Consider the following 26903-nt stretch of genomic DNA (forward strand, 5'->3'; position numbering starts at 1 on the left):
GTTGGCACTAGATGAGTATTTTATCCCTTTAGTTCTGATTTAATGGGAGTGTGGATTATCACTTTAAACATGCTGCTAGCAGGCTTCATCAGGCTTTCATCAAGCTTCAAAAGAGGGCTAAAGCATATAGAAGTGAGCTGACAGCTTGTTTAAGGTGACTGTCCTGAAGGACAATCTCAGGACTAAGATCAGAAAGAAATGTTTTCATTTTAAATAAAATCGGTATGGCTGACACCAAGAAGCTGATTTACAAGCACTTTTAAACCACAATTGAGTTCCTTTTTGTTTGTCTGTTTTTTTTTGTTTTAGTATGTTTGTTAGCAATCTAAAAAAAGGTTATATGGGTTGGGTCCAAGTCTATGCTTAGGGTAACGACCCCATTATTTGCACTCTCGTGCACTGGGGCTATCTGAAGAATCTTCACAGATATTTCCACCAATTACCTTCGCTGAACCCCTAATGTTACTAATGTTTCCTATATCAACATAAGGGCCAGAAATAGGGGGGGGGGGGGGGGAAATCAGGCATTCGACAAACCTGGAAGTGTACCTGATATGAAGCAGCTGTTGCTCTGCAAAATAGTTTTAGGGAACAAGGTGCAGGACAGACTAATATACGACAAAATGGAAGATCCTTTGCAGAATCTCATGAATCTCTCTAATTGGATAAAGGACTAAGGCAGAATATACTTCCTTATTTGGCATTTAAATCACCACCAAAAGGCATATGTTTAAAATGTAAAATTAATTCTTTTGGGAAGGATAAAATAAACTAAAGAAAAAAACCATAGGAGTGCTCTCAAAAATGTATAAAAAGCTTGTTCAATGTGGACGGGATCATCAGCACTAGCTTCTCCTAGTTTATTCCTATATCCTCTCCTTAGTGGGCATTTAACAGAATACAAACTTTTTTTTATTTTTCCAATACCCCTTGCACAAGTATAGCCACACACATAATTAATGCCAATTTTCTATAAGGGCGGGTTCACACCACAAAACACAGTCCAGATGTGTTTCTGCATGCACGGTTTTTTATGTATTCCAGTGCGTTAGATGCATTTTCCCCTCTTTTTCTTCATCTTAAATAAAAACGTGTGGTCCATTGCATTTTGCTGCATTCCAGTATAGTTCTGTGCAAAAAAATGGTGCATGTCTTTTTTTTCCCTGCATTGGAACTGACTGCACTGGTGTGAACCATGCCATTGGAATCCACATAACCAACTGTCCATGCTCTTTGATGCTGGTTTGCATTTGGTGTGAGCCAGCTCTTAGTCATAGACAATGATCCATACCCCTGCACCCCAGGGATTTTTTAATAACCACAATGCATATTCTATTCCAAATAATGTGCTAGATATGGTTTTGTCCCTGCCCGTTTCTTTTTTATTTTTCTTATTAAACTGTATGTTTTGGTGATACCAATTGTCAATATTGTCTTGTTTAAATTGGTGCTATTATGGCTCCTAGAAACATTCTATGCATCACTGTCAGCACAATTTAACCATATGGTAATCTTAAAATAAAAAATACAAAAAAAACAAAAGAAGAATAAAAGTCTGGCAAGATCCATGACAGTCCTGGTCATCAACTCTGCAATTTGGCATGAAGACAAAGACTGTGCCAATGATAACAAATGTAGAGAATGTTCAAATATGTGCTCACTAGAAATGCATAAATCAATTTCAGCTAACTGAACATTTTTTTTCTGCCTAAGAAAATGGTCACCTTACCCACAGGAATGTTGGACGCAGTCACAGCTGTAGCATGGGAAGAGTGAGTTGGCATTGTCATAGTAACAATGGTGCTGGTGGAAACTTGAGTGTGAGGAGCAGAGCCTGCATTCAATTAAGGGAAAAACACAGTATTAAGCTTACATGCACAAGATGCCATACTAGTAAGTAAAACACCCTCTTTCCCTTATAAAATAAGGAAACTAATCTGATGGGGACCTGTAATGTGACCATAATGTGCATTACATACTCCCTATTCAAATAAAATATGCCATTAGACATATTTAGATTGCAGCTCTGTCTCTTGGCTATGATCACATTTTTAATCAAGGGCTATGATCAAATTTAGAGGAATCCCTGCTATGACCTTGTCATTGTGGAGGCTGGTTAGAGTACCCCCTGGTATGGTGGGGACTCTCTTGATATCCTTTCCACCAAGGGAAAGAATTCACCCCTGAGTTATCAGAGGTGCTCCAGAAATGAGGCAAGAATCCTCTGGGTCAAGCGCTGCCCAATAAGGAAAGTTCTACTTTGTTTTGAGCCTGCAGTGCTTGTGCTCCTGAAGTGGCAGCCAATAGATGCCCAACATTGTGTGTGAATAGTCCACTAGGTTTTAAAGTAGGGCACCATAGTCACAGCAGATTCTTTATTACACTGGCTTGCTGGGCTAGACCTTTAAGCAGAAAGTTTTTGTTTAATAACAGGCTGGAAGGCCTGCACACTGGCACCCTAAGGCACTTATAATTTTTTTTTCTAGCATTTATTCTGCACAGTACTTTACACTGTCATTTTTTGGCCTTCCCAAAGTCTGGAGGAAGAAGGGGGTGCAGCGAATGCAAGGCCTTCGGGTCTGAACCATCTACAAGGTTTCCTATTTATGGAAGCTCCAATCTAGTACCTGGCTGGAATGGTTTAGCAGGTCACCTGAGAAATGGTGTCCAGCTAAGTGGACCCAGAGTGTACCATGCCCTGGTAGAAGCCTTGTACCTCCTGTTGGGGGGAGTGTGTCACAATCTGAGGTCCTTACTTTGCATACTGGACCAGTGATCCACGCTATGCACTTTTCATGTTCTATTTCTTTTCTTGTGTACTGCAGGCTGCAAAAAAATTAACAAAAATTGTAAACACCTGCAATAGACCAAGGAAAAAGTAGTGCTTGCACTACTTTTTCAAAATGCACTGCACCGAACCGCATGGTACTGCGGTACCTTGTGATTTGGTGCCCACCCTCCAACAGCAAGAGCATACGAGCACTTAAAGTGGAAATAAAGTCTCCATTTTAAAAACGGAGCAGGCTGATATTCTATTGGAGAAGACACATGCAAGGTCTCTTCTACAATAAAATAGACCCAACTGTCTGCCCGCTGTCTTCAGAATATATACTGAGCCCTGCAAGTGCAGATCAGTTTACACTCCAGTACAGATCCCCTGTCCCAAGATGATTGAACGCGTTGAAGAAACAAATATTATGGACTTTAGCTCTGCTTTAAAAAAGGTATAGCCAAAGCTATTTTGGCTATACCTCTCCTATGGTAACACAGGAGTGCACTTCGTTCTGCACTCCTGTGACCCATTTTCAGCCAACAGCAGGCTAAAGTCCGCTGTCAGCGGATGTTACAGAGCTGGTCCAGAGCTGATGATTGACAGTCACCGCCTGTCTGCTCACTGAAGGCTGAGAACTGAGTGATCAGTAGTCTTTGATCACTCAGTTCTCAGTGCATAGCAGGTGGTGGATAGATGCAGCATCGGATTGATGCTGCGTAGACCTAGGGGAGTATAATATTTTTTATTTTGTTTTTTTTATTTGCTTCTCTTTTAAGCTTTTATGTATGACCAGTATGCAAAAAAACAAGGACACTTTCCCCTGAATGTCAGGTATCTTAGATTTCGTCCACCCATCGACCCTGCTGATGGGGAGTTAGCATTACTATACTCACAGAAAGAATCATCCTCCTCCCTTAAAGTACAGGAAGTTTCCTTTTCCTGGTTTACTCACTATATGAATCTAGCTGGGAGGGGATGGGCTAGTACCTTCCCCACAAGATCCACCTTCTGGGGAACCCCTACAGTTGAGCATACAGGAGTAGAGGAACTGGGCACAGACCAGGTTGGGCAGGGGTCTCATATCTGCCAATAGAGACCTAAAGATTGGAAGGTGGAGTCCAATTCCTCTTTTACTGTAGAGGAGGTTGCTACAGACACTGGCATATTCCTCCTGGTGATATGTCCTAGAGAGACAGAATTAGTCAAAACTCCTAAACTCCTATGTCCAAGATAGGGAGAGCCCAACAGTGCCCTGCCACAGTAAACCCAACACCAAGGCACCCCAGGTGACAGATTACAGGCCACGTGAAAGCCTAGGAATGAACACGGGTGAAAATCAAAGTAGGTACAGCAACCTTCAGCTTACCTGTGTTTTGCATGGGCCAAGGGCAACTGCATCTGCCCAAGCTGGAGCCTGCATCGAAGAATCCAAAATGCAGTATTAGCTCTCCCACGTGAGGTGTCCTGACAGCCTTTCCTGGATGGAACCACTATTAAGGCACCAACTGACCCTTTCCCTTCAACAAGAACAAGGCTTGGAAACAGAGCCTCTGATGCCTGGAAGTGACGTCACCCCCTTCTGGAATTAGTGCATGGCATCATCCAGTCAAACAGGAACACAGCAGGCTGCATGTCCAACAACACAGTGCCCCATAGCGCAGACAGTGCACGCACCCAGGCACCGAGACTGCGAACCCATGCTGTCTGTGTTAGTTCATGTCAAGGGGGTGTGCAGCTTTCATACATAGCCTTCGCCAGCCACAAAAGGGGAACCAAGCCACTTCCCTCCTGTACTAAGGAAAGGTCTTGGAGGTTAATCTAGCAAAGAACCCTATCAGCTCTTTTCAGGCGATCCAGGTCAGTAATGGTGTTTGTGCAAGAAAAGGCTAGCCAGAGAAACCGGTTTTGTTCACCCAGGCTCCAGGCAATGCATCTTCTCTAGGTGGAGGAAACACTAAAACTGACCAATTTGACAGAAAGACTTCCTTCTAAAAAGGTCTTTGGCGATGCATTTCCTGTTCCTGTTGGAGTAGCCTCTCTCTCATATGCTGTCCTGGAAGATGATTTGGGAAAGGTTTTTTTGGTTTTTATTTTTTGTTTTTTTTTTAACCCTGCGAGAGTTTAGTTTTGGGTGAACTTCCATTGGTTTAAATACAGAAAGGATTTATTTTTAATAGAGTGCCTATAAAACTGTGGGACAATAAGAAAGAGTCAACTCTGAGTCAACATAGGCTTTTCTCAACCAATTTTTCCACACAATTCTCCACAGTGGAGTAAAGAAAATGGATTTAATAAAAAGCAAAAAAAAAAAGTTCAAACACTCAAAACATTTTACTATATGTGTTCCAAATTCAGTGTTAAGAATAAAAACTCTTACCTGACGTTGTCACAGAGGGAAGGGTGTTCGTTGCCAAAATCGGAGCCACTGTTGCTGCAGCTACTGGATTGCCAGTGCCAAAAAGAGTCTTCTATCAATGAGAAAGTAAAAAACCCTTTAATCACAAATTAATCCTTCTGGATAAAGACATTGCACCAGTTTTAAATATACACAGGAAGTATGCCATTACAAACATCACAGATCTGCAAATAGCTGAAGTGACTCAAAGTGAACAGAATTCATGTAAGGGCAGTAGACCTTAGTAACGTCTGACTTTTCACCGATCTGACACGCTAGAATGAAAATGATTTCAAATGTAAAGTGCAGCGCTAAAGCATAAGTGACTGGTGAGTGCACATCCATATAAGGCAGTGGATTCCCAAGTTAGATCATGAGTGCTCTCGAACATCCCAACTGGTATTGCTGCACCTTGTAGTTCCACGATCACCGGGCATTGCTGTGACCTGTAGTGCCACGGACTATGTATAATCACTAATATTGCTAAAAAGCACACACGTATCACTTGGCACTTCTGTGCCCTGTAGTGCCACGGACTATTTATATTCAGATTTTTTGAGTTTTTTTATGATTCTATGATTTTATATGATCTGAGACGTTTTTATTGTATGAACACTTCTATTCACATAAGCACTTTATGATTGCATTTGTCACTTCTGCTTTAGCGCTGCACTTACATTTGAATTGATTACTGTAGGTTTGTTACCTTGCCTTTTGTGCTAGCAGCTACCATATTATCTGTGCTTGTCTTATATCTTGTGTTATATGAAAAATTATTTGTTTCTATGGGTTCCTGCAATTTGTTCTCTCTCAAAAGAACCTACCAGACCAGGGCAATTCAAACAAAGCATACACTTGCCTTTAAGCAAACAAATGTTTAAAGGCCAAGTTCACCTTTACAGGAAAAAAAAAAAAAAAAAAATTATAAATGCACATATTTCTGCAGAAAAAAAATGTGCATTTATTATTTTTTCCTGCAGGAGCCTGTAAAGCATTGTGCCCGCGATCAGTAATGCAATGTGGGCTCCTGCAGACATGTCCTCTGGTTTTCAGCCTGTACCTCTGTACAGACTTTGTATGAATGCCAGATGCCATGTCAGTGGACAGCAAGAGCGCTACTCAACTTCAAGTCTGTCTGCCGCAGTGGAAGACGGTATTTGTAGTTTATAAATTCACAGAAATCTCTGAATAAAGGTCACAGCTGTGTGGACGGAGCCCTGCATAGCCACACTGCTTTTAAAAAAATGACAGCAGGGAGAAGAACCTCCACCTGCTGTCATAAGGAGGGGGAGGGATTGGAGGGAGAAGGGGCAGGAGCTGGAACATGTTGCATGCTCCACCTGAAATACAGGTGGAACATGTAGCATGTCCCAAAAGGTGAACTTAGCCTTTAATCGTTATTACCCATAGTAAAGTCAGCATGTTACAATCCCTATTGTACATCCCAGGACAAAGGGAATCATCATCATTACGATAGGGGATGTTCCAAAGTACTGAATATGACTGGAGGACAACTCGGCAACAAGCCCAAACAAGTAAACCAGAATAGGCTAGAATCTCTTGCACCAAGCTGAACACATCATTGAAAAGGTAGCGTCCTCAGCGACTCTAACATCCACATGGTAAAACTGTAAAAGTATGAACTAAAGACAAAGTAGCATCTTTACAACTTGAGCTAGCAAAGACTAATGAGCAGCCCAGGAAGCAAAGACACTCCTGGGAGAATGAGACATTGAAAATTGTGGACCTTTTTCTTTTAGACCGTAAGCTCGAGAAGGAAGTTGAGAGATCCATCAAGATAGTAGATTTTGAAGCTGTGTGACCTTTCCTTGAGTCATCAGAAATCATAAAGAAACCTGGCTAATTGCAGCCATTGATTATATTTGGCACCTGATAGCACAAATCATATTCAAGGTGTGAAGAGCCTTGTGCCCAAACATCTGAGGCTTAGGACAGAAGGATGGCAACACAATGTCCTGGTTGAGGTGGAAAAAACCACCTCAGGCAAAAAGGACACCTGAAGCTATGAAACCACCTTGCCACAGTGAAGCACAAGGAAAGGATTCCTTACAGGAATAAGCAGTCAATTCCAAAACTCTGTGAACCAAAGCAACTGCAACCAGAAAAATAACCTTTTGAGTCACAAGGACTAAAGGAATATACTGGATGGGTTCAAATAAAGATTTCTGCAATACAGAAAGTACCAAGTTGAGGTCTGGCGAAGTCAAAGGAACCTTAACCGCTGAAACAATCTGAGTTATGACTTGCACAAAGGTCCGCACCAAAGAGCGTGCCGCTAAGGCTGAATATTTGACTTCTGATTGTACTCCATGCCAAATCAAGTCAAAACTGGAGAAAAGCCAGGGTGCAGCCTACCACATACCTGCAAGGATGACAACCCCAAATCTATCACAAAGCAAAATAAGACTTCCAAGCCCTGTTGTAAATCTTCCTATAAGTCGACTTCCTAGCCTATAGCAGAATAGGAATTACCAAATTAGACTTCCCCTGTCACTTAGGACCCGGACTTCAATAGCCATGATGATAAAGCCAGTGACTTTAAAGTAGGATGCAAGATCGGACCTGGTGACAGCAGGTCGGGTTGATCAGGAATATTCACAAAGTTGGAGTACCAAGTTCTGATAAGCCAGGCGAGAACAATCAGAATCATCAGAAATTCTTCCACTTGAATCCTGCAAAGCAGAGGAGGTAGAAGCTGTAATAGCAGAAAGGCAAAGATTAGAGAGAACTGGTCCTGTGGTGTCACTACAGCATTCAACACAAACGCTTGAAGATCCCTGGTCTTTGAAACAAATCTTTCCAGCTTCGCACTGAACCTGGATGCCAAAAGATCCACATCCAGAGTTACTCACAGTTGAGAAAGTTCTTGGAACACCTCTAGGTGAAAAGCCTAACACTCTGCAGACAGTTGAGGAAATCCACCTGCCAATTTTCCATGCCTGGAATTTGGAGAGTGGGTGACTTGCGAACAGAGTTCTGCGAAAGACAGGATGAGAGCAACTTTCTCCTGAGTTGCCAGAATTGTGGTGCCTCCTTGATTATGTACGCTATCGCCACATAGAGGCCCTTCAGCTGCACTAATCAGTGTAGCACGGCATGGCAAATTGCCCTCAGTTCTAGGATGTGAAGGGCAACACCTTCTCCTGTGGTGACCAAGTCCGCTGGACTGAAGGATTGTCTAGAACACCAACACAGCCCACCAGGCTGACATCCTTTGTCAGGACAATCAAAGATAGAAGGTAAAATGATTTTCCCAGTTCCAGGAACTTAGTGGAGATCCACCAGTCCACAGACAATCTTGTGCTGGCAAGTAAGAGCAGAGAATCCAACAACTGTTCCATGCCACCAAGGTATTTAGTTGGAAGGCCCTAATAAGAAACTTGGCAAATGAAATGAAACAAAGCCTTGAAGGAGGCTACCATCTTTCCCAGAACCATAATGCAAAGGTCAACCAAAGGATTTTCTCAGTGTCTTGAGCAAATATGCTGGACTCCTCAGAGCAAGACATTTGCCTGAAGGGAGGATCACTCTCACCTGTACACAGCATCAGGACCAGATATTCTAACCTCTGAGTTGGGAGTAGGGTAGACAACTGAAAATTCAGAATCCATCCAAACTCTCCAGCATGTGCACTGTGTGAGACACAACGGTCTCCAGAAGTGAAGTAGATTGCTCTCTCAGACATAAGTCATCCAGGTACTCTATAACGAGGATGCTCTGCGTATGCAAGAGCCGCAGAACCAGAGCCAGGACCTTGGTGAACACTTAGGGGGTAGTGGACATCCTTAAATAGCAGGACCTTGTCCACTGGGTATGTCACGGTCTTGCTGATATAAAAGAATGCCAGCTCCATCGAAGGCATGCGAGATTTCTTCGTGAACTCACTCTCCATGGGGTATTGCTGAGCAAACCTTTTTTAGTGAAATAAACACCTTGTCTGGGTGAACCCAGGAACATGCAAAATAACCTTTAAATAAGGATGATGAGGGGTTGTGGTGATCAAAATTCTGTAACCATTACTCATGAAGTAGTAAGTTCAAATTAGTCCAGACAAGTTCAGCAAGGAAACTCACAAAAGGCCTATAGGGTGTGGGATAAACCCCTGACCCCACAAGGAAATGTAGAGTGGCCCCTATGTATACTTGCTGCGACCTGTAGTCCCACAAGCACAGCTCTGCAACTACCTGTAGTCTTAGCAACGGAAGTTCTACTGTGCCCTGTAACCCACAGAATGCTCCCGAGTGGATGCTGCGACCAGTAGGTCCCCTCTGCACTGTTTTGTTAGCTGTAGTCCCACAGCTGCTGTTCTGGCTGATCAAATAGAACCCCAAAGATAGTGGTCTCATGGGTCACCTTAAGCTACGCTACAACTATGCAGGGCACAGGGTGGTCTGGGAAGCCAAAACACAGTGAGAAAATGTACACTGACAAAATAATAAATGAGAATATTTTTTTTTCAGCCACAAAAATTCTTTGCCCTGCCCAGTGAAGAAGAGGGGCACTAGAGAAGACTAACAGGATTGGGAGTCAAGTTCAGCAGCCAGCTTCAGCTGCCTATATAGTATCTCTGGAACTAACACACACACACACACAATATTCTTTTACATTACCTGAGTCATTGGATGCAGTTGCTGCTTCTGAGCTCCCAAGGCTGGATGGGTAGGCAGTGTAATGCGAGTTCCAGTGTCCCGAGCCTGGGCAGGTCTTTGGATGCTGATGGTTGCAGGAGGTGGATGTTGCTGGATTGACAGAGTGGGTCTAAAAATAACAAAAAAACAAACTTATGTTTGCTATATCTTATGTCAGATCTAATTTAAATTTGATAATAAAGTCCTGCACCAAGATGACTCACCGTAGTACAGGCTCAGCGGCATGGGCTGGAGTGGTGGTAATTACTGGGGACTGTGCACGAGTAGCAGACACTGTAGCTACTACAGCTGGTGTCACTGAAGTAGCTGTAGTTACTGGAGGACGAGACTGCAGTAACAGACAAATTAGGGTTCAGAATTTTCAATATAGCTAAAGAGCACGTTTAAAAAACAAGTATATACAATCATAACATGTGAAAGATGGCTATTTAGTGGTCCCTCAATCAAATAACATTCTTCCGCTGAATTTCCTGTGCCAAAACTGTACATACAATATCATATAACTGACCTGAATAGGTGGGTGGATGATGTGCTGAGCCGCTGACTGGGCGGCAGCAGCAGAAGGCATCTGAGCAGATGCTGGCCTTAAGACAGTGGTGACTTTAGAACTGGACATCACAGCAGCAGCTGCAGCCCCTAGTAGGTAAGCATAGAAAGTCAGAAACAAGCTACAGGGATAAGGAAAAGTGATAAATGGTGTTCAACATCTTTTACAAAATATCTGAAAAGTGCGGCGTGCATTTGTATTCAGTCCCCCTGAATCAATAATTTGTAGAACCACCTTTCGCTGCAATTACAGCTGCAAGTCTTTTTGGGGATATCTCTACCAGCTTTGCACATCTAGAGAGTGACATTTTTGCCCATTCTTTGCTAAATAGCTCAAGCTCTCTCAGATTGGATGGAGAGCGTCTGTGAACAATAACTTTCAAGTCTTGCCACAGATTCTCAATTGGATTTAGATCTGGGCTATTCTAACACATGAATATGCTTTGATCTAAACCATTCCCTTTTTTTTTTTTTAATAACTTAACCCTGCTTTAAACTTTTCCACAACTTTAACCCTGACCTGTCTGATGTGTTCCTTGGCCTTCATGATGCTGTTTGTTCACTAATGTTCTCTAACAAAGCTCTGAAGGCTTCACAGAACAGTTATATTTATACTGAGATTACATTACACACAGGTGGACTCTATTTAGTAACTAGGCAATATCTGAAAGCAATTGGTTTCAGTAGATTTTAGTTACGGGCATCAGAGTAAAGGGGGCTGAATACAAATGCGTGCCGCACTGTTCACATATTTGTAAAAAAATTAAAATAAAATGTAAAAACCATTTATCATTTTCCTTCCACTTTCAATTATGTTCCACTTTGTGTCGGTCTATCACATAAAATCCCAATAAAATACATTTATGTTTTTGGTTGTAACATGATGAAATGTGCACATATTCCAGGGGTATGAATACTTTTTCAAGGCTATATATATATATATTTTATTTATTTTTTTATTATACACACACATTGGGTAAAAAAAGTACTGAACGCATCACCATTTTCCCCCAGGTCAGTAACAACCCATGCAATCTATACATACAAAGATATTAACACAAAGTTCACTAATTAGATTATGTGTAATAAAATGGAATTACGCAGGGAAAAAAAGTATTGAACACACTAACTGAAATTTATTTAACACTTCATACAAAATCCTTTGTTGGTAATAACAGCTTCAAGATGCCTCCTGTATGGAGAAACTAGTCGTATGCATTGCTCAGGTGTGATTTTGTCCCATTCTTCCACAGTTTTCAAATCTTGAAGGTTCTGTGGGCCTCTTCTATGAACTCTGATATTTAGTTGTTTCCATACATTTTCTATTGGATTCAAGTCAGGTGAATGGCTGGGCCATTCTAGCAGCTTTATTTTTTCTTCTTTGAAACCAATTGAGTGTTTCCTTGGCTTAGCATTTGGGATCATGGTCTTGCTGAAATGTCCATCCTCGTTTCAGGTTCATCATCCTGGTAGAGGGCAGCAGATTTTTTTATCAAGAATGTCTCCATTCATCCTTCCTTCAATGATATGAAGTTTGCCAGTACCATATGCTGAAAAACAGCCCCACACCATGATGTTCCTTCCTCCAAACTTCACTGTTGGTATGGTGTTTTTGGGGTGATGTGCAGTGACATTTGACCTCCAAACATGGTATGTATTATGGCATCCAAAGAGTTAAATTTTGGTCTTATCTGACCAGACTACATTCTCCCAGTATTTCACAGGCTTGTCTAAATGTTGTGCAGCAAACTTTAAAACAAGCTTCAATATTCTTTTTCTTCAGCAATGGAGTCTTGCGTGGTTAGTATGCATATATGCCATGAGTGCAATACTTATGGTTTTCTTTGAAACAATTGTACCTGCCAATTCCAGGTCTTTCTGAAGCTCTCCACAAGTGGTCCTTGCCTCTTGGACAACTCTTCTGATAATTCTTTACTCTTCTGTCAGAAATCTTTTGAGGAGCACCTGGTCATGGCCGGTTTATGGTTAAATTATGTTCTTTCCCCTTTCGGATTATGGCCCCAACAGTGCTCACTGGACCATTCAGAAGTTTAGAAATCCTTCTGCAACCAATGCCATCAGTATGGTTTCGCAACAATGAGATTGTGAAGGTTTTGCGAGAGCTCTTTGCTGTTACCCATCATGAGGGGACACCTTGGTAATGAGACTATCAGTTGCGACTGAACCAGCTGATATTAATTTGCACTGACAAGGGGCAAATTGATTTGATAGATTTCAGCTGATGTCTTAGCTTTCCATGCCTTTTTGCACCTTCCTTTGTTCATGTGTGCAATACTTTTTCCCTGTGTCATTCCATTTTATTACACATGAAATGTTACAAAACCCACAACAGTAAAATCAGTCTGTATATGAAGTAAAGCATGCTTGATATACTCACTGTGGAACTTAAGGGGTTAATCTTCTGCATGGTGTACAAATGCAGTTTGATCCTGACTTCTCTGATCCTCCCCTTCTTCCAGTGCCCCCCTCTCCTGATAAGACATATTGTGTGGAGACACTCTGCATATGCTCAGTTTGGCGTGTATTGCTAGAGGATTTTTGGGGGGAGAGTGCATGTGATCAGCACAGGGCCAATCAGCACTGTCAAGACAAAGGTCAGGGGTTCTACATCCTCCTAGAGCAGAAAGAAAACTCCTCCTACAAGCTTTAACCAGTGCTCAGCTGAAGTCACAAGACTGCTTTAACTGCTGATGAGAAAAGGTATTTAGCAGTTTATATCTACTAAAATAATTGCATTTCCATGCAGTTTTTACTGTGGGAGACCAGATATAGTGAATGCAGGGTCCTGGGTGTAGTAACACTTTAATTTCTTAGCTTATTTGTTTTGGTTTCTTTGTGTGTATGAATTGCATGGGTTGTTACCGAGATGTGGTGATAATTTCATGTCAATAGCACTAATATATATATATATATTTATATTATATTTACCGAGAAAAATGGTGAGGTGATCAATACTTATATATTTGGACACAGGCACAATTTTCGTTTTATTCAGGTATTTACCAAAACATATTCAAGCTATAGTTATATAATGGATATGGGCTGAAAGTGCACACTCTCAGGTTTAATTTGAGGTTATGTACATCCAAATTGGAGGAAGGGTTTAGGAATTACAGCTCTAAAGGAGTAGCCATCCCCCCTTTTTCAAAGGACCAAAAGTAATTAGACAAATGAATCAAAAGCTGTTTCATGGCCAGGTGTGGGCTACTCTTTCGTTATTTCTTCAACAATTAAGCAGGTAAAAGGTCTGCAGTTGATTCTAAGTGTGGTAATTGCATTTGGAATCTATTTCTGTGAATCCACATCATGCGTTCAAAGAAGCTGTCCATGCAAGTAAAACAGGCCATTGTAAGGTTTCAAAAACAAAACAAATTCATCAGAGAGATAGCAGCAACATTAGGAGTGGCCAAATCAACAGTTTGGTACATTCTGAGGAAAGAAGAATGTACTGGTAAGCTCAGCAACATAAAAAGGCATGGATGTACACAGAAGACAACAGTGGTGGATGATCTCAGGATCCTCTCTATGGTAAAGAAAAACCCATAACTTCCAGACAAGTGAAGGACACTCTCCAGGAGGTGGGCGTTTCACTGTCAAAGTCTGCAATCAAGAGAAGACTTCACAAGAGCAAAAAGAGAGGGTTCACCACAACATGCAAACCATTCATAAGCCCGAAAAACAGAAAAGCCAAATTAGACTTTACCAAAAAAACATCTAAAAAAGCCAGACCAGTTCTGGAAAAGCATTCTTTAGATGGATGAAACTAAGATTAATCTATACCAGAATGACGGGAAGAAAAAAAAAAGAAAAAAAAAAAAAGCATGGAGAAGGCTTGGAACAGCTCATGATCCAAAGCACACAATGCCACCCAAAACATGGTGGAGGCAGTGTGATGGCATGGGCATGCATGGCTTCCAGTGGCACTGGGCCATTGGTGTTTATTGATGATGTGACAGGAGACAGAAGCAGGCGGATGAATTCTGCAGTGTTTAGAGATATACGGTCAGCCCAGATTCAGCCAAATGCAGCAAAGTTGATTGGACGACACTTCACAGTACAGATGGACAATGATCCAAAACACACTGCAACCCAGGAGCTTTTGAAGGAAAAGAAGTGGAATATTCTGCAAATGGCCAAGTCAATCACCTGATCTCAACAAAATTGAGCATGCATTTCACTTGAAGGCAAAACTAAAAAAGGCAGAAAGACCCACAAACAAAGAACTGAAGACAGCTGCAGTTAGAGCGTGGCAAAGCATCAGAAAGGAGGAAACCCAGTCTTTGGTAATGTCCATGGGTTCCAGACTTCAGGCAGTCATTGCCAGTAAAGGATTCTCAACAAAATATTAAAAATTAACATTTTATTTATGATTATATTCAACTGTCCAAATATTTTTGGTCCCTTGAAAAAAAAAAAAGAAAAAAAAAAAAGAAGGGGGGGTGGCTACTCCTTAAGAACTGTAATTCCTAAACCCTTCCTCCAATTTGGATGTACATACCCTCAAATTAAACCTGCGCGTGTGCACATTCAGCCCATATCCATTATATAACTATAGCTTGAATATGTTTTGGTAAACACACACACACACTCACTCTAAAAGTCTACTTATGCCCACACACACTTTTTTTTTTTATTCATCAGAACAGCTATCACGCAATGTTGGCGTAAGCGATAATACCTCTAGGGAGATGAGAAGCTCCAATATGCAGAGGTGGTACTGGAGCATTGCTGCGGATAATAGACATCTGGACATTGGTGGCAGCCATGATATGATGCAAACTGTTAGGGTGTCCCTAAAGAAAGAACATAGGTCAAATATGAAGAAAAAACAAATCTCCAAGTTGCCTTGGAACACAGCTGTGGTGATGGGATGGACCCGTGTGTAAGGGTCACCATAGATGTCACAATATGTATATATGTGGACTTACCTAAACTGCTCAATCAACATGCATAATCAGGCAGGCCCTTGCTCTACATATGTGTTGGTAGATGAGATTGTAACATTTGTACATTTGTGGGGAGCTTACAGTGGTTGTAAAACCTTACAAATAACCAGTCAAGTGACTGGCCTCAGGTGATACACAGATGAAACAGATCCTCTAACGTAAGTTGTATGTTTTTTTGCAGTTTTCTCTTCTACACAGTGTTCAACATTCAGAATATATACAGCTTGCCTGAGCTTTCAGAAAGAAGGGGGCAGGGAGCTGAAGTTACACTCTGCAAAGCTCAGTGAGGAGAGCTGAGAGAGAAAAGAGAAGGGAAGGGACCCCCCTCTTCAAAGAGCACACAGGAACACAGCTGAAGCTGTCCATCACTGGCTGTGTGCTAGATATCCCTCTAGTGTCACCTATTTTTCTCTTGGTGTCAGGGAAAAACTTTTCAAAAGTAGATAGAGAAGCAGATAGAAATGACACAAGTACACAGTACAGAGGGCAATTCTTCATTTTTAATGTCTGAGGTTAACCACCATCAAGGCAGAGCTGCTGAATTGCTCCCCATGAAAAACCAGCCTTTCAGTCCCTCCACATCATACAGATTCAGTGTCTTTTCTCTATTATACACAGGATAAGGCAGAGGGAGGTCATAAACTGACTATGTCTGCTTTAAAATTGACCTTTACACTGGCTGTATTTCAAATGGGCAGAGAGTTTTGTTTTAGTATAAAGAGTCCGCTACAGGAAGCTTAAGGTCATAAAGTCATGCAAACCCAGAAAATCCTGAAACCAATACCAGTCCAGTACAACATCACGGCTGTGAAGCCCTATTAAATTCATCCATAAGGAAAGGTCTCTACATGCTATAGTATCAGTATTGCAGGCAGTGATAACAAAGAAAATATATTACGTTTCTTGCCTTACGCTCAGTAAGAAATACATTCACAACCATGCTTAGCCTCAAGGTGGCTAAAAACACTGTTGAATGATGAAATCAGTAAGAATAAAATCAGCAAGTATCCATAGGAACTTCAAAGGATAGGGTTCTCATGTTTTTGTTGATTACTAAAAACCCTTTACTACGACAGCACAATTAGTAAGCTCAGAATCCACAATAAAAAAAGCATGAAGATAACTATTTTTCTATTTAGCACGTGGCACTGACCTGCTGTCCACTGATGGTGGCAACAGGAATAGCAGAAGCCTGTGGAAGACCACTCTCCATGGTGACTGTCACTGGCCCAGAGACTTTAGGTACAGCAGACAGGGCAGAGGGTGGTGCTGGTGCAATGGGGCGACTGGGTATAGTGGGCTTCAGAGGCTGCTGTGGGAAGACATTAAAAGTCCACTTATGCCTTTACAAAATATTCATATAATTGCCATCAACAAGGATTTGAAAGAGAACTAAAAGACTATGAAAAAAAAGTCTAGTAAAGAACTTCTTTTGGAGCAACAGGATGGTAAAATCCTAAATGCTAAAAGATGTACTGAAAAGCTGGAATCGGATATCAAAAGAACATAAAACGATCTAAGATTTCTTTTATTCTAGGACGCAAGATTAAAACATTCAGCAAGGGAACATGCTGACATCCAGCAAGGGAACATGCACATTAAAGAAGCACAATACGTCATCAGTAATGTTTTTGGATGACTAAACAGTTTATCGGACAGTTAAATAATCAAAAGCACATACCTTCAAGATTCCCTCAGGGAAAGAGAGTGGAACAGCAGGAAGATGAGTGGACTGAGCAGCCATGGTGAGAGGGCTAGCTGTGTGGTGGGGAACCATCTGCAACTGGGGGTAAGGTCTGACTACTACAGCTTCTTGTTTATCATCTCGAGGGGGAAGAACTGAATTAGCAGTAAGGGAATCGCGGGGCTGGCTCTCCATATCCCGGGGTGTTTCCTCACCTCCTGAATTAAAAATAGGCCAATTACAGGATTTTAGATTGAGAATACATTTACATATGGACATATCCTGCATAGGAAAAGTATTTGAAGGTCTGCATGGAACAAGACAGAAGATGTAAATGTAACAAAATGCAGTGAAAAACATTACCTGACCCAGGGATATTCTGTCCCACAGTGCCTCCGCTACTTGCAAGCTGTGGTGAGGGAATAGGGGCCCCTTGCCGGGGAAACTGTTGTGAACTCATGTCCTCCTGATAAGAAAAACACCATAGATTTAATACAAGAACCGAGTTGTTTACAAGTTAAAAGTTTACTATAGCCTCCATAGGCAATTGCTGTAAAACAGGGAGACATCACAAAAATACAGTTTGCACAAAAATTTGAACTAATGATTTTCATAGTGAACTAAATCATGTTTCATAAACTATACTACCTGGTAATGTGTGAATTGATCATAGCTTTCAATTTCTATGTTGGATAGCACTGACCTACATCATCACTGGAGTTTTTAAGATTCTTAGTTTAAAGAAGTTATGCAACTTTCCCTGAAAAGGAGGACCCCCCCCAACCTCCTTCATTCCAGATTCATACAAACAAGAGGGAGTCTTGGCCTGCAGCTGGCTTATAATGAGAGAGAGAGAGACTGACAAGATCTCAAGGAAATCCTAAAAAACAATAGCTGACAAAGTATAAGATTCTAAAGCTTTCTGTAGCATCATTCTACCACTGGTCTTACACATCTTGCAATCAATCGGTTGAGCCCGTGAAGTATAAAATCTCAGGGTTTTTGGGTGCCCGGGAGGCACAGGTGCCGCATGTACAGCCCGCTAAAAGTCTATAAGAGGCTGAGATACACAGCAGCTGTTTTATGGCCCTAAATGCAAATACTGCTTGGAACAGCAGTCTCCAAAAGCATATAGCCCTAAATACAAGTACTGCTCAGAATGGGGTACAGTCACTATGTATTTCTAGATAGAAAAAAAACTATTAAAAAAAAGAGGGTAACTTCATACACTGGGTACCAAATGTGTACCCTCAATCAACTGCCCACTCGCTAAAATAAAAATATATACAGTGGGGCTCTATGGCCAAGGTACAGCACAGAGAAAGAAAAAAAATAAAGACGCAGATACAGAGCAATCTACCAAAAGGGGACATATACAGTGCCTTGAAAGTATTTATACCCCTTGAAAGTTTCCACATTTTGTCAGGTTACAACCAAAAACAAATATATTTTATTGGGATTTTATGTAATAGACCAACACAAAGTGGCACATAAAATTGTGAAGTGGAAGGAAAATGATACATTTTCTAAATTGTTTACAAATAAATATGTGAAAAGTGTGGCGTGCATTTGTATTCAGCCCCTTTTACTCTGATACCCCTAACTAAAATCTAGTGGAACCAATTGCCTTCAGAAGTCATCTAATTAGTAAATAGAGTCCACCTGTGTGTAATTTAATCTCAGTATAAATACAGCTGTTTTGTGAAGCCCTTAGGAGGTTTGTTAGAGAACATTAGTGAACAAACAGCATCATGAAGGCCAAGGAACACACCAGACAGGTCAGGGATAAAATTGTGGAGATGTTTAACCTCCCTAGCGGTCTGATTATGTCCATATTTCTGTGCTCAAAGCGATACTTTTTTTGCATGGAAATATGTATTTTTTTTTAATTGTAGGCCTGTAATTTTTAGGAATAACTCACTGAAATCTGTCTGAACAAGAATCTAGTAAACATCCCGGGTATGATAAAATTTGAAACACGAAATCATAAATTATAATTTAATAATCATAAAAAATAATATAATAATAAATTTAATTCAATAATATAATCAAACTAAAAACACTGAAATTTGAAATATAGCGCCAAGTTCACACATCACTGAGCAAAGTCGCAAAATCGTTTTCAGTGTCTGATGATGAATTTCCCCACAAATCATTATCACTCAATTCTGCAAGTGGTTCTAATTTACAATCGCTGTTCTCTAGCTGGTCTAAAACCGCTTTTGACCTAAAGGGACACTTTTTGGACGCCATGGACGTTTCTCAGTTTCCAAGCAATAAGAACAGTAAAAATGCAGGCAGGGCACAGGACAAAGCACTAGGGACAAAATGTATGTGAAATGGTTTGATACAGTAATGTTATACTATGTGATTTTAGTGTATTTAGTGAATGTCACTTTTTATAAATAACACAAAAAACAGCGCAAAAATTAAATACATAAAAATAATCACAAATAAATGTCCGTGCAAAAATATATATATAATATTTCAAACATAAGTCCTTATTTTCCCAAAAGGATTTTCAAAACAATGTTCCAAAATCTGCTTCCACCTAATCACCACGTGAAAAATAATATTGACCGCACTCACCAGATGGAGGTGAGTAATAAGCCTCATGGGATATAAGGGATCCTATAGCCCCTCAGGAGGAACTCAAATCGCCTTCACCCTGCTTAGATACAGCAATCGACTCCACTCTACTTCTCCATGGAATCCTCAATAGTGTGCAAGGAAAGAAAGGCTACATAGTGTAATACTGCCACTCAATACCATATAAATCCATAGAATAAGGACACTCACATGTTTCAATAAAATAACAGGCCTTGTTTAATAGCCTCAAAGGCTTCAAAGGAACAAGTTTCCAAATTGTAAATATAGGGATCTCACGCTTTAAGGATCACTGTAGAGGATGACCAGCTTTCCACCTCAAAAATGGCTGCTTTACCCGCAAAAGTCGGCGTGCGTTCCAAATACCAGAAGTGACGTAGGCCAAGAAGACGGCAGACCAGAAGTGCATCAATGCATTTCGCCCCACCCACAGGGCGTTTTCAAGACCACTTTTAGTGAATGTCACTTTTTGTCATTTTTAAATTTCCCGCCAATTCCATCCCCGTACATCCTGACGCTCGCACGGGACGGAACCCAGATGACAGAAGCCGGCATCCGCCAGATTACATTGCCTGGGACACTGCAGGAGGGAGCGCAGGACAAGGTAAGTGAAGAACAGATGCCGAAGCAGCGCCGCATGGTAAGCCTGAGTGTAGCTCGGGGTTACCGATTTTGGTACTGAAACTTTACCCCGAGCTACACTCAGGAACACCGTCAGGGAGGCTACAGCAGGGTTAAGTTATAAAAAAATAAATATCCCAAGCTTTGAACATCTCACAGAGCACTATTCAATCCATCATCCGAAAATGGAAAGAGTATGGCACAAATGCAAACGTACCAAGACATGGCTGTCCACCTAAACTGACAGACCGGGCAAGAAGAGCATTAATCAGAAAAGCAGCCAAGAGGCCCAAAGTGACTCTGGAGGAGCTGCAGAGATCCACAGCTCAGGGGGGAGAATCTGATCACAGGACAACTATTAGTCATGCACACCACAAATCTGGCAAGAAGAAAACATTGTTGAGAGAAAGCCATAATAAGTCCCATTTTGTAGTTTAAAAGAAGCCATGTGGGGACACAGCAAACATGCGGAAGAAGGTGCTCTGGTCAGATGAGACCAAAATTGAACTTGTTGGCCAAAAAGCAAAACACCATGTGTGGCGGAAGACTAACACTGCACATCACCCTGAACACACCATCCCCACTGTGAAACATGGTGGTGGCAGCATTATGTTGTGGGGAATCTTTTCTTCAGTAGGGACAGGGAAGCTGTTCAGAGTTGATGGGGAGATGGATGGAGCCAAATACAGGGCAATCTTAGAAGAAAACCTGTAAAAGTTTGCAAAAGGCGTGCGACTGGGGTGGAGGTTCACCTTCTAGCAGGACAACGACCCTACACTTACAGCCAGAGCTACAATGGAATTGGTTTAGATCAAAGCATGTTCATGTGTTAGAATAGCCCAATCAAAGTCCAGACCTAAATCAAATTGAGAATCTGTGGCAAGACTTGAAAATTGCTGTTCACAGACATTCTCCATCCAATCTGATAGCGCTTGAGCTATTTTGCAAATTAGAATGGGCAAAAATGTCACTCTCTAGATGTGCAAAGCTGGTAGAGACATCCCCAAAAAGACTTGCAGCTGTAATTGCAGCGAAAGGTGGTTCTACAAAGCATTGACTCGGGGGCTGAATACAAATGCACGCCGCACTTTTCAGATATTTGTAAAACATGTTGAAAACCATTTATCACTTTCCTTCCACTTCACAATTATGTGCCACTTTGTGTTGGTCGATCACATAAAACTCCCTTTAATACACTTACATTTTTGGTTGTAACATGATAAAACGTGGAAATTTCAAGGGGTATGAACACTTTTTCAAGGCACTGTAACTGAGCATCCAGGCCATAAATTGACAGATTAATTAATTACCTCTTTCCACCACCATAAAAAAAGGCAACGTTGTCTTCTTTTTTTATGGTGGTAGAAGGTGGTTCATTACTCGTAGCAGTTTTTGTATAGATTTTGGCAAACTTTATTTTTCTAATTGTTTATTACTTTTGTGTATCATTAATCTGTCAATTTATGCCCCAAAGACTCAGTTATATGGCCCCTTTTGATAGATTGCTGTGTATCTGCCTCTTTTTTCACTATGTATTTCTGCCTGTCGTAGATTTTGACAGGCGTAATGTTTGGGCTTAATTCCCTGATGTTCTCAAGACCTTAAGTCCCAGTTCACACTGATGCAGTGCGGGAACCGCATGTGCTTTAGACAAGAATCGCACCATATTCCTGTTCAAATCACAAGTGATACTTTGCAGTGCGACTTATGCCCATACCTTTTGTATGGTTCAAATCACAGCGCACGAAAATGGTGTACACCTTTTTCTTGCCGCACTGAAATCAGATCATGTGAACACCAATGCAATCTGATTCACCTAATCACACTGCGTTTTGCAAAGTTTTTGGATTGTCACTAACATTTGCATGAATGGAGTGCAATTGTGATGCAGTGCAAGAAACACTCAGAAATCACTGAAATTTCCGCACCAGTGTGAACTGGGATTAAAGACCGACTGTTCTTCTAGGAGTGGAACGACTCTGGAGATTTCCTTCTTTACTACCACAGATTTAGTTTGCTTCTTGATAAGCTAATGCTTAAAGCAAGTTAAAGTTTTCCCTTGAGACGAATTTGTACAATTGACATTCATTTTTAAAACCATTTTTCGGCCTGCGAATATTAGTAAACATACAATGTGGCCCTTGTACTGCAAAGATTGGAGACCACTTGGCTAGTTACCCAGTGTAGTCAGTATTTTCATTTAAGCAGACAAAACTAATCAGAAAAGAAGAAGGTGGTAATCTATAAACTGCAACAAAAACATTTGGCAAGGAACAACTTGCATCCATTACAAATGATAAGTAATGGAAGCAGAAAAATGCCACAAAGTACCAACAGATAAATAGTTCAACTGAATGATTTATAATTGACACTAGATATATACACACACATACACTATAGTGTCAAAAGCATTGGGACACCCCTCCAAATCATTGGATTCAGGTGTTCCAATCACCTCCATGGCCACAGGTGTATAAAATCCTAGACATGCAGACTTCTACAGACATTTGTGAAAGAATGGGTCGCTCTCAGGAGCTCAGTGAATTCAAGCGTGGTACCGTGATAGGTTGCTACTAGTCCACCCATGAAATTTCTTTACTAATATTCCATGGTCAACTGTTAGTGATATTATTATGAAGTGGAAAAAACTAGTGACAACACGAAGTGGCAGGCCGCCTAAAATGACAGAGCAGGGTCAACGCATGCTGAAGTGCACAGTGCGCAGAAGTCGCCAACTATCTGCAGAGTCAATAGTTAAAGACCTCCAAACTTCGTGTAACCTTCAGATTAGAACAACAGTGCATAGAGAGCTTCCTGGAATGGGCTTCCATGGCCGAGCAGCTGCATGCAAGCCTTATATCACCCAAGTGCAATACAAAGAGTCAGATGCAGTGGTGTAAAGCACGCCACCACTGGACTATAGAGCAACTTTGTGGGAACAGTTTGGGGATGGCCCCTTCCTGTTCCAACATGACTGCACACCAGTGCACAAAGCAAGGTCCATAAAAACATGATGAGGATGTTTCGGGTGGAGGAACTTGACTGGCCTGCACAGAGTCCTGATCTCAACCCAATAGAACACCTTTGGGATGAATTGAGTGGAGACTGCAAGCCAGACCTTCTCATCAGTGCCTGACCTCACAAATGTGCTTCTGGAAGAATGGTCAAACATTCCCATAGACACACTCCTAAACCTTGTGGACAGCCTTCCCAGAAGAGTTGAAGCTGCTATAGCTTCAAAAGGTGGGCCAACTCAATATTGAACCCTATGGACTAAGACTGGGATGCCATTAAAGTTCATGTGCGTGTAAAGGCAGGCGTCCCAATACTTTTGGCAATATAGTGTGTATGTGTATAAATATATATATATTTTTTTTTTTCTCTCCATTGCAGGTAATGCAATCCGTTCCTGTCCATAGCAGATCAAGTACAGCTGTGCATTTAAAAACATACTTTTATATAGGTTACGAAAATTCCAAGCAGGAAGAATACCTCATGAACAGAGGACTTTTTTTGGCCCTAGTAATTGGAAGGCCATCTTCTAGGTTAAAGTGTCATGCACACCAGACATTTTTAACACTGCCCTAAAGCCTCATACACACGAGCAGAATATCAGGAGTTATCGATCTGTTCAACAGAAACTTGCTGAAATTCAGCCTGTATGTACAGCAGCGAAAGGGCATGACCAAAAGAGGTCTATTGATTGGCTTCCGGTTAGCGTTTCTAGCCAATGGCCAGTGTGTTTGGGGAGGGGTGGGGGTGAGGGGGTTGGGTTTGGAAGCAGTCCCACTGTCAGAACTCAATATCACAGTGAGGCAGATCACTGTATGAATACAACTGGTGACAAGTGCTGGGTTGAATTAAAAAAAAAAAAACCTGATAATGTATATGGGGCATTAGCGGTGTCTGGATTTTTTTTTTCTGCCCCTAAATGCCTCTGCAGGTTAGCCTATGTGTCCATGCACACATTTAGGCATTTAAAGTTTAGAGGCAGGCAGAAAACCCACTGCCAATGAGTCCAGGAGCAGCAGTGTTTTGGCAGAAAAAACAAATGCTTGGTGTGTAAACACATGTTAATGCTAGGCATTATTAGAGCTTGAGTGTTCATGCTATTCAATGCTCAGAATAATCTGGCCAATGGAATGAATTAATGCAAAAGTACTTGACACATTTGCAAGCATTTGTTCTGCCAAAACTCTGCTGCCAGTAGGAAAGGCGTCTAAGGAGAGACAGAAAAAAGTGTGCATGAGGCCTTAACCGCTTCCACGCCACCGTATAGCAGAAATACTGCTACAGGGCGGTACAGGTGTGCAAAATCATGTATATATCTGTGAATTTGCAGTTCCGGGAAGGGGGCGCACGCTTGCGCGCCATAACCACGCCGCCATTTGCAGCCTCGGCTGTCAATCACCATATTAATGTCACTGGAGATGTCAGTGACACCAAGTCCGTTCCCCCCAGTGTCAGAATGCCCGCCACAATCCCACCATAAGTCGCTGATCGTCGCTATTACTAGTAAAAAAAAAAAAAAATCCCAGTATATATACCGCCAAATGCAAACACTATATTTTTCACGTAAACCAATTAATTTACAAGCATTGGGATTTTTTTTTTTTTTTTTTTTTTTTAGGAAAGACATGTAGCAGAATACATTTTGGCCTAAATTTATGACGAAATTTGATTTTTTTAATTTTTGTACTGGACATGTTTAATATCAAAAAGTAAAAAAAAAAAAGTCTCATAATTGTCAGTCTTTTTTTGTTTATGGTGCAAAAAATTTTAAACCGCACAGGCGATCAAATACCACCGAAAGAAAGCTCTATTTGTGGGGAAAAAAATGGATGTAAATTTAATTTGAGTGCACCATTGCATGACTGCGCAACTGTCATTTAACATAACGCAGCACCGTATCGCAAACAAATGGCCTGGTCAGGAAGGGGGTTAAATCCTCTGGAGGGCAAGTAGTTAAAATACTTCCCAATTCCCAAGGTTGGGCTAACTGGTTCATGAACTGCGCAAGAGTAATCATCTCTGCATTAAATCTGCAATTATCTAACTGCAGAACTAAGAAAAAAGAAATCACTACAAACTTTACTAGGGTGTAATTTACCTATGTCCAGCACAACTAACACAGTGACATAGAAATACAATATTGCCACAAATTTGTATCATCCTGTATGTCAGAAGATACTTGTTACAAATTACTCGTTACAACTGACTGTGCCAGATCAAATTTCTATACATCCAAGCAGGGCTTTTTTTTTCCTCAAAAAATAGGTGCAGGAACTCAACCATGACCTCTCAAAACCCCCCTCCCTCCAGATTGCATCAAATAGTGGGTGTGGTCAAATTTCACTAATGCCCCGTACACACGATGAGAATATCGGATGAACGATCGGCCGTTTTTTTTTCGCCTGCTAGTCTCACATCGAAAGCGAAAAGGTTACTAAAGATATGAAAATTTTCCTATGAAACAAAAGAATTTCGAAAGTGATGTCATTTATTGCGTTGCATTTGTATTGTATTTCCAGACGACTACTGTACGGATTAAGCGATCTGGTATTGTACAAGAAAAGTTGTGCGGCTGTCCCTTCGGATATTGTCGTATGAATTGTCGTGATCGGCTCTCGAAAGCTGTGTACTAACAATCCAATTATCGGACGATCGGTCCTCATGCAAACATTTTTGTACGATTTTCTTATAGTGTGCACGGGGCATAACAGTGGGAGCGTCTTAAAGGGGCATTAAATACCAGGAGTGCATTACGTATACAGTGCAGAGTTCAGAGGGGTTACACACAGAGTTCAGGGGTGCACTACACACAGAGTGCAGATTTCAGCCTTCTTCCACAGCTGCTTAACTCTGCAACCCTCGCCCACATCTCACTTTCATCCCTGACCTCTGCTTGCAGGTCCCCTCCATTCTCTCTGTCTCTCCTCACAGAGCCATTGGCTCCTGCTGCTGTCAATCAAATCCTAAGATGAGGAAGTGGGGGTGGGACAAAGCCCGGCTCTCTGCTCATATGGACGCAGGCAGTGGGCTCGGGATTGAGTCCACATGAGTGCCCCACAGGAAGCAACATCCTATGGGGGCACTCGAGGAGGAGAAGCTCACAATTTTTCAGCACTTTTCAGTCTAAAGATTACTGCAGCTCAGGGCTTTGGCCTTCAGCAAGAAAAAAAAAAAAAAAAACAGGAACATTGCTGGAGGCAATTTACAGCACGTGCTAATTTTAAATATATAAAATAAATGTTCTTTAGCAAGGAACATACATTCTATCAAGTTGTTATGGGTAAAAGAGGAGCTGTAGCCAAGTTGGCAAAGATTAAGTCAAAGCGAAAGTGGGTACCTCTCAAAACTAAATATTCAATCTCTTGCATTTTACCAATATATTACATGGAAAAAAAAAGGAGAGAAAAAAGGAGGACATGTCCTATATTTTTCACGCATGATCATGATGAATGCAGTACACTTGCAATGCAACCCACTGCAGTGAATAAACATGAAAGAAGTTTCACATTGCAACATTCAATAAAGTTGAAAAAAAAAAAAAAAAAAGGAAATATTGTGATAAATCATTTACCACACATAAGCACTGCTCCCTTTAAAAACATACCAGTGGCCACGGTATAATGTGTCC

At 41.3% G+C, this 26903-nt stretch overlaps 1 protein-coding gene across 4 annotated transcripts in view; it reads right to left on the bottom strand.

Moving 5' to 3' along the window:
- The window catches only part of SAP130 (Sin3A associated protein 130), a 58835-nt gene that overhangs the window by 26869 nt on the left and 5063 nt on the right, over window positions 1-26903 (bottom strand). For 2 of the 4 annotated variants that reach the window (XM_089665496.1, XM_089665481.1), the window contains exons 2-10: window positions 17399-17501; window positions 17033-17253; window positions 16505-16663; window positions 15084-15198; window positions 10347-10474; window positions 10042-10166; window positions 9800-9947; window positions 5151-5241; window positions 1730-1834 (exon numbers count right to left, since the gene is read on the bottom strand). In XM_089665496.1, coding sequence (XP_089521622.1) covers window positions 1730-1834; window positions 5151-5241; window positions 9800-9947; window positions 10042-10166; window positions 10347-10474; window positions 15084-15198; window positions 16505-16663; window positions 17033-17253; window positions 17399-17495 — 1189 coding nt within the window. In that variant the 5' untranslated portion in view covers window positions 17496-17501. The remainder of the gene's footprint in view (window positions 1-1729; window positions 1835-5150; window positions 5242-9799; window positions 9948-10041; window positions 10167-10346; window positions 10475-15083; window positions 15199-16504; window positions 16664-17032; window positions 17254-17398; window positions 17502-26903) is intronic. The other 2 variants (XM_089665489.1, XM_089665505.1) reach the window with 2 other exon arrangements.

This window comes from Staurois parvus, unplaced genomic scaffold (assembly GCF_062004578.1).
Source record: "Staurois parvus isolate SC_StPar_1 unplaced genomic scaffold, SC_StPar_1.0 ptg000049l, whole genome shotgun sequence".
In the NCBI taxonomy this organism is placed as follows: Eukaryota; Metazoa; Chordata; class Amphibia; order Anura; family Ranidae; genus Staurois; species Staurois parvus.